The sequence below is a fragment of the Anser cygnoides genome, chromosome 5 (genome assembly GCF_040182565.1).
Source record: "Anser cygnoides isolate HZ-2024a breed goose chromosome 5, Taihu_goose_T2T_genome, whole genome shotgun sequence".
Classification (NCBI taxonomy): domain Eukaryota; kingdom Metazoa; phylum Chordata; class Aves; order Anseriformes; family Anatidae; genus Anser; species Anser cygnoides.
This window is the reverse complement of record NC_089877.1, coordinates 33,116,787-33,130,388: the sequence shown is the minus strand read 5'-3', so window position 1 is coordinate 33,130,388 and position 13,602 is coordinate 33,116,787. Positions and strand designations below refer to the sequence as shown.

Here is a 13,602-nt window from a genome sequence, read left to right as displayed (position 1 = left end):
TACCAAAGCCTATGAGTCCCCCTCAAGGACCTGTTTCTCGCTTGGAAGAAACTGCCCTATCTGCCCATACTGCCCTAACTGCCCATGTATTATTGCTTGTGGATCCCGATTCTTGAGTTCAATTATGCATAAAAAAAGAGATGGTTTATTTAAAATAAATGTAAAAATGAAGATTGGGATGGAATATAAATGACTGACAGTTGATGCATCTGTCTTTGGCTACACACACAATTCATTCAGTAGAAACTTTCAGGCACCCACCTTCTCCATGACTATTCTGTAATTGCCAACATTCTCCAGGTGAGCTGCAGTCACTGACCACTGTCATCCTCCACACTGCAGGCCTTCAGCTTTCAAAGACAATGACATTGTCTGTATATCTTTCCTAAACCAATGGAGAAACCTGAAAATGTGTGGAAAATTGGCTATTAGGACAGATTATCATTACATATTCCTACAGTAAGTCATTACAAACAACCTGGCGTCTTTCCTGAATTATGACACCTGTAATTACTTTTATATTTCAAGTGACTGGCAAACATAACAACATATGTTTATACTTTACATGCCTATTTTACCAAAATGAGATGCTCAAACTCAATAAAATTCCAGAATTTTCTATCATGCCAGGAAAAGACTTAAGTGTCAAAAAGAATATGTAGCTGGCCATAAGGCCAACTTCTGTTGTAACTTCTGTTTTTTTTCATGATTTTCTATTCAACTTCATTTTCAGATAATATTGTAGGAAATGTGTGTTAAGGCTTGTTTTTGCTTTGCACAGAATAATCAATCACAGTCTTTCTCAAAAGCTGTGAATGTAAAGCAAGAAACCATTTGGCCAAGAGTCAAATACTCAACAGGTCTATCTCCTCAGAGAGCAAGATGCCTTGCACAAGACATGCTTTGGCATAGATTCCAGCTATAGCCTACAAAAATTATTTTTCAAATTTGCATAATCCTGACTTTGTAATAGAGTTACTATCTTCTCTTTAGAAGCCCAGAAGAATGCAGAGCCACATACTGTCCCCCCTGCCCCCTTTGACTTTTCTCATAAAGCAAAGCTTGCTCCTCCTGCATTGGTTAAAAAACAACTTTCTGCATACCCGAAAGCATTATAAGAGTCTGTACTGTAAAATTCTTTTCACTGTATTTACAGACGTGCACTTATGATACTTGGTAAAGATGACCATCTGATTAGTGGGAAGCAACAGACTGTCGTTAATGTAGAGGAACCACAAACAATAGCTTTATCTTAAAAATCTGGCTAGTGTAGGTAGGCCAGGTGGGAAGCTTGGCCATTAATAGGCAAAGACAATGCTGTCTTCTAAGTCCTCAAATGCGAGGAGAAGCAGTAATGGTTGGGAAATTCCCTCAGAAACTCTATTTAACTGCCTAAACAATATTTCCTCTCAATGGTATAATGCCCTGGGTTAAGTGCTCCTTTAAATGCTTGGGATAATAAGCTTCTTCAGCATTCCAGTCACAAATGCCTGGCATTCAAAACCCATAACTTCTTGATGACCTTGCCACATACAAAGGACAGTGTTTGAGATAAAGTATAGGTAATAAAGTGAGAAGATTCTCAAGTATACCATACTGAAGGCCATTTAAAAACAACAAACTGTTATTCAGCACCATTTATTAAACACCTTTATCAAATTCACAAAGGCCAAACTCTCCTTAGTTATTTAGTCCATTAGACACTGCTCCACAGTGAAAGCCTGAAGACGAGTACAGTCAAAAATGGAAAGCGCTGTCCACAGAAATTATGTCTATGGCCTTATTCAATTTACCAAAAGCAGGTCCCCTGTTGTTGCAGATGAACACTTCCTTTAACAAGGTGTTTGAATGCATGTTTAAGATGGATGGCATCTCATTTTGTAAGGACTGTTCTTACTGTATATGTTTATTCATATCAAAGGCCTCTGTTCTGAAGCTGACTTTGGTATTTGGTTTCTGTCCCTGTAAATCTAACAATTGCACGGTCCTCAAAACCTGGCTTCAACAAGTGGCCATATTTCCTCCTCAGCTCTTTCTACAGCTTCTACATCTGTAAGCTTTTCTTTTCTCACATTATAGTCTCACATTGTTTGCAGCAGCTCTTGCAGTAACACATCCAAATCTCACCTACCACTTAGAACTGAGCTCCAGAGCTTTGAACTCCTGGTACCTACTTTAGTCTCAGGCTGTTGGTGATGGTGGTTGTGTGTGTGTCTGCATATGGGTTTGCCAGTAAATAAATCAAAGAAAGCAAATTAAGGTTATACTAGAAGTTTCTCCATTGCAACTTTTGCTCCTTATGCCCCCGATTTCCAAAGGCCAATTTTCTTTCTGATGCAATTTCTCTACAGCTGACAAGAAATCACACCACAGATGTACCAGATCTGCCTTATTTTTCCTTGTGAGTGGCATTTGTGGGAACTAAAGGGAAGCAATTAGACTGTCAGTTGTTTTGTTTCACATCAGTAGAGGCAGAAGGGAAGAAGTTCTCTTGCAGGAGTACACCAAATAACCCATGTAACGACAGTGTACTATAGAACTATATTCTTTGAAATTATTGAGCATCACACATCTTAGAAGCTTTGCAGTATTCAAAGATTTAAGGTGGGTACAATCTTTTAACACATTTATACAGACATGCACAAAATCACACAGTTCATAAGCAACGTTTCCCAGCTCAAGTAACAGCTGACAAAAGGACCGTAAGAGAATGCAGAAATAGTGACTTCCAGAATCCATCTGTAATTTGGTTTGGGCATCAGACTCCAGCTCACCCTTACTGCCATGCACCCCGTGCAAAAGCAATAATAACAGGAAAGTTCCTGTCAAATACTTAGCCTTTTAGAGTTTTCTAAAAGGGAGTAAAAATTATGTTGGAATAAATATTTTGGGTTGCTTTTTTTTTTTTTTTAACTGTTTATTATTATTATTAGACAGAAATGAGTGCAAAGTTTATAGGCATTGTTTTTAGGTGAGAAAGGTGATCTGGTCATTTATTTCTTGGTCATTTTCCAATTAATAGCAAAATTATAACCACATGTTCTGAATGTTTAGCATATGACAGATGATTATACTTCAGCTGAATCCAACTCACTCTTGTCCAGAAAGGAAGAAAAAATTACTGCTTTTTCTTTTCCTCTCTGCTGGCTCCAGCTTTCTCTTAATTTCTCATTGTTGAGCAACAACAACACAGTAACTTCCTCAAATCATTAGGCTCGCTGTTTAAGAAATGCCTGGATGTTTTAAGAGCCTAAACAGTTTATACATCCAAATCCTAAATGAAACATTTGTGACAGTTCCGATGACTTTCATTAATCTTTGCAAATACAATAATTTTATTTTTATGTACTTTTTCACTTAGAAGTAAAAATACTATCCGAAATGTTCTACTTGTGATACTTCCTGTTTTACCTGCATCAAGAAATACTGGGTACCTCCCTGGAAAACCTGTTTTTGCAATCGGGGCAGCCTACTTTACATCTAAAAGATTCACTTGTGACAGATATGCTTCTAATACAACTGGAGCCTAACAAAACAGCAGCATGTGAAAGAACTTTCCTGGCAAAGAACGTCTTTCTTGCAACTGGATTCTCAGGTGTAACAAGTCCATAAATGCACCCTTCTGGTAGTCCAGGGCTTTTCATTGCTACAGCATTCAGATGCACCTATCTGTATTTTCCCAGACTGCAGAAGTTTGGTGCCAAGGGCTAGCCATCCTTATGGAAGGCTCCAACTCTGAGGTTTCCTAGTCATCATTGAGACTCAAAAAGAGAGCACCAGCACAGTCCCAAAAGTTGGTGGAGAGCAGTAACACAGACATACACGGGGTGGTGGCTCTAAGGGTGAACTAACTTTGGTCAAAAGAATATCACTCCCCTCTTTCTCACTTCTCTTCAGAGAAAACATTGATTCTGAAATTAAACTTTTATTTGTTTAAGAAGAATAAAACATTTTGTACAACTAGATACAAAGTGTTTGGCTTTGATTTGGGGAATCCCTTAACAATTTGTGTACTTTGTATTATCTTCAGCAACAGCCAAAGAACCTGTGAGGAGGAGACAGCTTATTTCCTCCCCTTAACATTAGAGAAATAATGAGAGAAACAGAAGTCAAATGTTTTGCACAATGTAATGTGGCAACACTCCTGAGAGAAACAGAATCATTCTTTCAGAGGCAAATATAGGATTTGAACTCAGGTCTGCAATACTTCAAAGGCTGGGAGAGACAACACCACCACCTCCAGCAATTCTTTCTTTTCCCACCCTATCCAGCTTAATTCTTTATTATTATTATCATTATTTTATTTTATTTATTTATTTATTTATTAATACCTTTGGTTTTTTTTAATCTGCCTTTTTAGATCAAAGATAATTAGCGAGTTGAGCTAAAATTTATGGAAAACTAAGCCATATTCCCAACTGAATAAAATATTTGATGAAAAATAAAATCACTCCAACTAATGGAACAAGAGGAAATGACTGAGATGCTATTCAAAAAAATATGGGAGGAGAGAAAGGACAGAGAGGACAGCCCTGAGAGAGGAAGGGGAAAGCTTTCATCCTTATTCAATATATTACTAATCAGCATAACTTAAAAAGTAGTTAACATTCAAGTGCACAGGTACAAAAAAAAATAACCTTCTATGTTTTTGTTAGTTCATAGGCAAAATTAAACGTGTGACAGTAAAGATACTGAGATGCTGTTGAGAAATTTTACCAGGGGATAAGCATGAGTTTATGCTCTATTAAAAAAAAAAAAGCTCTTAAATTCTTCACACCAAACATGCAAAGAGCTGGCACTGTTTCTTTTTTCTTTCTGAGGAGAGTAAAGATAGTCTGAAAGGGTTAGTGTTAAGCCAATCAATACTGCTGGGAATGGTCCCTTGACAACACTCTCCCTTTGCCCCTCTAGATTCCCCTTCTGGACAGTTCAGAGCACTGACAGTTAGGTGTATTAGTGTATTGGTCACACACACACCAAAAAAATCATCACTTTTAATCACACTCAAAATAGGCATAAAAGAATATAGTACCATGATGGAAAGGACAGGGAAAATCTGTTTAGAGATCTAAACAAACTTCAATTTCTTTTAATGAATTACTGTGGTACACACGAGGTGAACAACTACATCCATCCAACAGTAAAGTCAGATTATGGTAACAGTCGCAAAGAAGAGTCTGAAAAAGAGGACTATAGTAAGTATAAATGACGATAGGTTTAAAAGATCACTTCAGTGTCAATAGGCACTGAAAAATGTACTAGAAACACAGAACAGATTTCCATCTTCGTGGGCTTAAAATGTATCCCTTTATGAATGTGGGAAATATCATCTCAATCTTTCAGCTATTTTCTTACCCCCTTTCTCAGTTTCAAATCAAAGCTGGCATTTGAATCCACAAACCAGGAATCTGGGCCCTGAAGTTAGAGGAGGATCCCTGAGGGCTTTGAGCACCAGCAGCTTGCAGGCTTTACAAAAGTAAGATCTTGAATCCACATGAGAGGTCCCAGAAACCTGCAGCATGCAACTGCTCGTGAGCCACATATGCTGTAGGCCGTGAAGTTTCCTGAGTCGGTTTCCTTGTTTGTCCACCTGAGAGCGTGACAGAGCTATGGCCACAGCACCCAAGAAAGGAAGCCAAGGTGACAGCAGCACTAGGTTCACCACCTCTGAGATACAAAAGTCCTAGCCCTGAATGCTGTGCCTGCTGCTGACATGATGGATAACACTGGTAACAGCCCTAAGCTGCAGAGGTGTAGGGATGATGTGAGGGAAGACGGGGCCAGGAGGCTGCAAACTAGGCTGTGCAGCATATACCAAGAGGCCATTTAAGCAGCTGGGAACAGGCAGGGTACCAGGCACCACAGGTACCTCATTCACCCCCAGACAGGTTCTCTCTGCCTAGTGCACATGGAGAAACAATGCTAAGTTTGGGGAAAAAATTGAAGGTAAAAGAAAAGAGCACCATCCTGTGACAAGTATACACCAGAGCCCCAAATGACTTGGAAATCCATATTAAAGTCATACATAGCAGAGGGACATAAACCTTTGGCATCTAAATCAACTTCTGTGGTTCAGGTTTGAAATCTGGCTATATCCGACCAGTAACTTTAGGTGCATTTTCATTAAATGTCTTAAATTTGCTTCACAGATATGAGGACACCTACAGATGAAAAGCACATCATGATTCTCAGTAAATAGGAGACAAGCTGAAAATTTAATCCATCTTTCTAAATAAGCCTCTCACCTTTTTTCATTTAATGCATACATTTTACATTTACTTTTGCTGTACAGTGGCATCTGCATATGAAGTATGTAATTATGAGCTCTGAGGAGACAACTGAAACCATCCACTAACTGGAAATTACTCGAAAATGTAGCTCTCAAAAATACATGATTATTAGTGTAAGGTACATCCAGATTGTCCAACATCATTATAGAGTGATTTCCTATACTGAACATTAGCCTTTTTTAAAAGTGTGTTAAATTGCAAAGAATTTGTGCAATTGATGCTATTGCTATCCCCCTGGTCCTCATTGTAGTGGGAATTTGTCTCTAAAGCAGAGATGATGCAGTTTCAGTTGTCTCATTGCGCTAAGAAACTTAATGGATCTTTAATAACATACTGACACTGTTTTCCATGCAAAAGTGTTCCTCTTTTACACTAATATCAGCCTGCATTAAGTCAAAACTCCTAAAACTTCATCCATGAACCATTCAAGTTGTCAACGGGCATGGAGAGCAAACATCTCACCCGAATACCTTGCAGAGAGCCTGTGCTCCAGAGACAGGAAGACAGTTGTTTTTCTGCCAGCTCATGTGGAACTTCATCAGAATCTATGGAAGTTCAATATCAAACTGAATTATAAACTAAGTTTGTGTGGTGAAAACCGACATTTCTACCTGAGGATACTTTTTCAACCACAGATCTCTTAGACACAGTTACAAATCCTTACCAACGAAAGCTGTCCTAATGAAATCAGATCGTTTCATTGGAACAACTGTAGGGAATTAGGACTTAAAATCTCCTTAATTTAAAATCCATTGTTTTCTTCAGGACAGTTGTCAATACTGGACCACATGCTCACCTCACATAACTACTGAAATCAATAAATCTAATTCTTACTGCTACTCTTTAAAAATTCAGTTAACCACATTTAATCAAAGTCAGATGCACACTATCACTCTTTACTGAAATATGGCCATCAAATTTTGAAATGGTGCCATTGTTTCTGTTTCCTTGGGAACCACCTGTGATCAGAGCTAATTTTTTAATGTTTCGTTTGTATCAACACTTTATAAAAGATGCATCAAAAAAAGGTTCTTCAAGCCAAAGACAGAAAAGAGCTACATATAGGATACAAAACCTGAGCCCTGCCACGAGCCACCAGCTTGCATGCCACCGGCAGTTAAATGCGTTAAGAGAGGAGCTAGCTCCCCTGCCATGGTACGTAGCACTGACTGCACTGGCTGCTATTCCAAACCCAGAAATCAGCAATCATTCAAAATGCATACAAAAAGAGAAGGGGATTTGATTAAATATTTTTCCAATAATGTCTGTGCCTGTAGAAGAGGCTGAAATACCAGACAGCTTGATAGCAAATAAAGATATCAAATAAAGCACAGCACAGTTGCCTGCAGAAAGTAAATCTTCAACTCAGGTATTTGCCTGATGCTCAGTAATATCATCGGAATCGGAAATGGAGTGCTTTATCTGCTACAAAGTGAAGTTCAACTCAATGCAATCGGCATGTTCAGGCAACACAGTTTGACATTTGTCCCAAAGGCACACAGCAAATTGGTGTCCAGACCACAAATATAAAAGAGGTATTCCATCTTCTAGGTAGACTGTGCATCAGCTGTGTTGATACTTACTCCTAGCTGCCCATAATCAAGCAATCAATCACAGGATTCTCATCTGCTCATCTAAAGCACACATTTTCCAGACAGCTACTTTTCAAATGCTCCTCTTATTCTAACTACTGCATCCCTTGTACATTTTAAACACAGGGATCTGGATCTGTGGATCTTTGAAACTTTTGCTAGAAGTACTTTATGTACAGCAGATATTTGCCACGCGGGTGCGTATCTCAAATACACTTCCGGAAAGGAAAATTCTTCCATGCTAATTTTAAACGAAGATCAAGAATTTTTCAGTCTTTGACCTGGTTAGCATTTTGAGACTGAAACAGCTCTCTGTAATCCTGTTGCAGATCTGGCTAAATCTGATATATTGTCTTCTACACCGAGTATCATACAAGGTTTGACAATGGAGATGCATATATATATATATATATTAAAAAAAAAATTATGAAAGACTGGGTCTCCCTAAAATGGTATTTCTAAGATGATGCCGTGCTCAATTAGCTTGTTACTTGAAAGGTTATGTATGCTGTTATTTTAGCTCTTAACAGTAAAAGACTGTCTCCTGTGGGCTTGAAATGTCAACTCTTCCTAGCAAATATCAAAATATTATTTCTGTCATATACTCATTTAAGACTTACTCTTTAGCAAGTCTTGAAATTAAGCAGTTGCTATACACTGCAATAAAACTGCCTTCAGAGAGACACACTCTCATAGGCACGTGTATGACTTCACCCTTTACAAGATCTTTCTGCTATTTGTCCAAATCCCTAAAGGCATCCTCATGACAAATAGGGATGAGCAGTGACATTTCTCAGAGGTTTTATTCAATTATGAGGAATGGAGTTTTCCTCAAATATGGGTTTTATTTAATACTTGATGTATCAGTTGTTACATTCTTCACAGAGATCTTTAACCCACTGAGTAAGAGCTCAAACTGAATGTAAGTTGCTTAAGTTTTATTCATCCGGACACAAACCAGCTCCCTTTATTTTCTTGGCAACTGGACAATTTTAGGAAACTGTAATGAGGCAAATTGAGAAGCTTTTAAGCAAGCCTCAACCCAGCCTACCTACTGACCCTTTTTCTGTCCATACAAAGCTCCCTGCAAAAAGTAATTAAGCTAAAATTAGAGTTGAAAGCGCACAAAGAATCACGGTGGAGCTGAGTGAGTTACAAACAAAACATAGCATCTGATGACCTTTTGAAAATTAGATTAAATTAAAATTGATGTAACCTCTGTAAAAAACTTTGTGAAAGATTTATTTATTTATTTATTAAATCAGAGAATATTCCTGATGATCACATTAAAGAGACATAGATTTTAAAATTGACATTTGTATCACCTGTAGGCTATAACTTTTATGTTATATTTAAGAAGATCAGTGCTTGATGCAATTGTTCAATTGCATCACAATGTTAATACAGGCAGGAATATTTTCCAAACATTCATCCCATGCTACCAATTATAGACAAACTTAGTTTACACATATCTGCAAGTACTGCCGGTATTCCATGCTACTGCCTTTTCGAAAGGAAGGAAGCAATGCAGAAATGCAAAGAACCAAATGCAAAGAACCAAAAGCAGTGCAGAAATGCCAAGAACCAAAAGGAGACTGTTTGCCCTGATTCTCCCAGGTGTGGCTTTCTCTTCCTTCAGCAGTGTAGTACAAAAAAGCCAAACACCCAGCGCCTCCACGCACCCTTCCTCCCTCCCTTTACAGCCCCGGCAGTGCTGGGGCCAGTGGTGCTGCTGTTAAGGGGAGTGGCGGTGTCACCGGGCTCCTCTGCCTTCTTGAGGGTGTTCCAAGAAGAGGGACATGCGTGGATCCGATGGGTGGGCGCCTGCTTGTTGCTCCCTGACTGCCCCAGGAAGGTGCAGGACAAGCAGCTGCGTAAACTCTAAACGGTAACAGATCAGAATAGGCAGATGACACCTCGAGGATGGGAGGCACAAAGTAGCCTCTCGGCCCAAACTTGGCCTCGGTGCCAGCAGAGAGAAAGCTTTGTCGCTGGTCTGCACAAACGGCAAGTACAGTGAGGAATATGACCGTTCCCCTGATGCAGCAGGTCCAAAGCAGAAAGCAGCCAGATGAAAACACCATCACTGCGATCAGCTGGGCTTGGTGGAAACTTCTGCGGGCCACTTTCTACAGAGTTGTGGAGGCACCCATTTTCCCTAGTCTTTCCCCTGTACAGACTGAGATTACTGAATCCAGGAAATTTAAGAAAGAATAGTTTCCTCTTGCTCTTCTACTATCTCCCCCCAGTGACACAGCAAAAGCAGAACCCTACTTTGTAAAGCACAATTCTTTTAACTGGCCGGGGGTCTGTACCACAAGCACCACGTCCTGCTGTTCTCCAGAGCAAGAAGCTCAGGGAGAGGTAGAGAAGAGACGGGCTGGCAAGGTAGATGCTTAGCATCTCATCTCAGCTGTCAGGCAGATCCCAGAGAAGGTGGGGCAGCAGCTGAGGCGTAGAGCTGTGCCTTATGCATGCTGGGTCATTTCTCAGATTCCCTTGATTTGACAAGTGAACCCAGCCTGGATGTTAATGGGGACATAAATTAGCAATGCTAATAGGAAGCTACTCTCCCTGATGTTTTCTCACTTGCAGAATACTGTCCTGTTCTGTCTTGCTTTCCCTGCCATGCAAGTGGAAAAAATAAAGTGCTATAAAGCTTGCTCATAATAAATATTATGAAAACAAGTTATGAGGATCAGTAGCATCAGTCTCTGGATTTAATGAAACAGAGTTTACCAGCCTAAATTGAAATGCATGGTCATACGCTGCCTCCTGTGTCTGTATAATGGCTCTAATCTTGCCTGATCAGCTTTTGCTCCTAACCTAAATGGGAGCTGGACCCAGTTTTTTGCTGGGCTTTGTGGCCTGAAACATTCCCATGGCGGCCTATGGGAGGCAAAGATGCACGTCCCCAGTTCATTCCCCAGCAATACAGCCTGTTCGTAGAGGCAGCGAGTCACCATACTCGGCCAACCTGGAGGGTTCCCTCATCTCCGGGAGGTGCAGAGTAGCTCAGGCACACAGTTTGGTGACTGTTCTGAAATCCCACCCAGCCACACAGTCACCTCAATGCTAGCAGCACATCAGATCGCACTCTCAGCCAGAGCTGACACAATCTCATGGGCTTTATTAGTTTACACAAGCAACAGCAGAGCAGAATTTAATTTGATATGCTGATCGTCCACAAGCAGGCCAAGGCCTAGCTGCATTTTGTGGTGCACCAAGAAGCAGCAGGGTAGAAAAGATTAAATGCAGGTGCTAGCTCTCTTTGGCAACTGGACAGATTGCCCACTCAGCGAGGACGGCCTTTTGCCGCCTTCTGGACAATGGCAATGGCACAGCTAAAATGGAGTTAACATTTTATTTTTTTTTTCTTCTGAGGGGTGCTAAAACTGATCTAACATTTCCCAGTGAGAGTGGAAACCATGACTGCACATTTTCCTGCACATAAGAATAGATATGCTAAATTTTCACCTCTTAATATGGATATTGCAAGAGGCTGAGGAAGAACATTGGCAAATATAGGCCTCATTGTCAGTTAAAGATTTCTTTCCCAGTTTTCATCATTACTTTCACCCCAAGACAGGCAGATGTCTGGTGACTTCTCATCCTTGTACACCACAGAGGGGTGCAATAAAAAGAGAGGACATCTCAAAATTCAGTAGCATATTTCAAGATTCTTCTTTATGTTGAGTATCTCCATTAAACGCATCACTAATAAATAAAGCAAGGATTGGGTTTAATCAATTCTATACCATGTAAGAATTTAAAGATAAATCCTAGCAACTGCGACATTTTCCACACACTGATGCTCCAAAGGATATCACAGCCCATGATAACCTGTCCTGCATGAGCAGATAAGCATACCAAAAGGATGAGAAACAAGCCCTACAAAGCACCACACATCACGGCATCCTAGCCAGGTCCCCCAGGCCTTGAGCTGCACTGCCCATTTCCTTCTCTCTTGGCCATCCTCGGAGCACCGAGAGAGAAGGGAAGTGGGGCAACAGGGAGAACGCAGAGCAGCCAGCCTGACTTTCTTTCTCTCTCTCTCTCTCTCTCTCTCTCTCTCTCTCACATTCCTGCTGCCTCCACGCTATTTATCATTCTTTCCTTCCTGTCATTTTTTGTGCTAAGAGCCCTCTCTTCTGCATTTCCAGCTATAGGAAACAGATCTGTTATGCATCCATGCTTCATGACGATTGTCCCATTCACTGGTAATCACAGTGGGAAATCACTCTCTTCTTGTCCTAACCTCTTCCTTTTGTAATTTGAAGCCTTTATCAAAATCTGAAACTATTACTGATGTAAATAATCCCATTGATGCAAATGAAATTACCTTGCTGCAGATAACTCCTGAAAATTGGAGGACATTTCCTAATCATTTAACACTTATGTTAACAAATTCTATGATTTTCCTCTCTTTTGACAACGCATCAAATGCAGTAGTGTGCTCTAGGAAAAGAAAATAGAAAGACAAGTGAACCACCTCTAGCATTCTCTCAAATTTATAATAATCTTTAAGCTGCTGGAGAAGGAGCTATAAGCAGTTAGGGTAAGGTACCCAATTTTACATAATTATCTCTAGGATTTGTGCTAGCTTTTCCACAGCGTATTTACCAGCATTTGAGGACATTAAATACGAACAACCAGATTTAAAGAAAATAATATCAGTAAGTTTCACGCCACTGTCAGAACCCCGAAGAGGATTTTGCTCAAGGATATAGAACAGTTTCTTCTACAAGTGGGACACAAGGTTACATTAAGTTAGAGCGGCCAAAATGACGTCTGAGGGACCTAAGCAGGCTCCACTCAGCCTAAAGCCATGTTCAGCTCAATAGCAGTGCCAGCTCACAGCATCCATGCAGTCCTCGTGTGCTCTCTTCAGTTCCTGGAATTCATGATAGAATTTTATTCCAAGACCTGTGCTGTCTCTGAAGAGTTTTTTATGCTAATGGGAAGAACTATGAAATCTCTTATTTATGAAAATCAGTACAGCCAAAAGACTCTGACAAAATGCAGCTTGCGTTGTCTTTGGATAGACAACTTTTAGGCTGCCCTGTGCTAAATGAATGGAAAAAACACCTAATGTTAATAGTAATAATAAAATAGCCATTTAACACTGTTTATACACGCCTGCCCTAAAGGAAGACATTCTTTAGAAGAAATCTTGTTTGCAAGCTCTAATGCCTTGAAAATACTCTTCCAGCATTCCTGACCACTCATTTAAGAGAACTGGAGATTTATTTGTCATGAGAAATATTAACTAGAAATGGTGCACACTAGGACAGGAGTTCTAATTAGTTCCAGGCTGACCACAACTTGTATTAAATAGTTTTTAATTCCCTAATGTCAATACCTAATTAAAGATCTCTGGCTAGTAACTATCTACTTTGCATCACAAATGCCCTGCAATCTCTGTCGTGGTCATCTTCAAAACATTTCTTCGAGGCAGCCAGAGGAATAGAGCTTGTCATAGAGTAACTGAGCTCAGGATCTCTGAAATCCTAGATAGCTGCCTTATCCTTAGACTGTCTGTCCCCTCCACCTGTTAGATATAGAGCAAGTCACTATGCTGGATGATGTTCCTGCGAAACACAGCCTGTTAGCTGTACTTAGCAGCGGGCAGCATCAGAAGTTTCTTGGCTTCATGTTAAAGCACCTCAGTCCTCACCAAGGGAAAGAGCCATGGAAACTGAGGGTGAGGGACTCAGCGC

At 40.1% G+C, this 13,602-nt stretch overlaps 1 protein-coding gene across 6 annotated transcripts in view; it reads right to left on the bottom strand.

Annotated features, from left to right (window-relative positions):
• Positions 1 to 13,602, bottom strand: part of LTK (leukocyte receptor tyrosine kinase) — a 159,148-nt gene that overhangs the window by 109,408 nt on the left and 36,138 nt on the right. For 3 of the 6 annotated variants that reach the window (XM_013192419.3, XM_048065201.2, XM_013192460.3), the window contains exon 1: positions 262 to 400. Coding sequence is in view for 2 of the 6 variants with exons in the window: in XM_013192469.3 (XP_013047923.3) it covers positions 262 to 328 (67 nt within the window). In the remaining 4 variants the exon portion in view is untranslated. Of the gene's footprint in view, positions 1 to 261; positions 404 to 13,602 lie in introns of those variants that run through there. The other 3 variants (XM_013192469.3, XM_013192488.3, XM_013192435.3) reach the window with 2 other exon arrangements.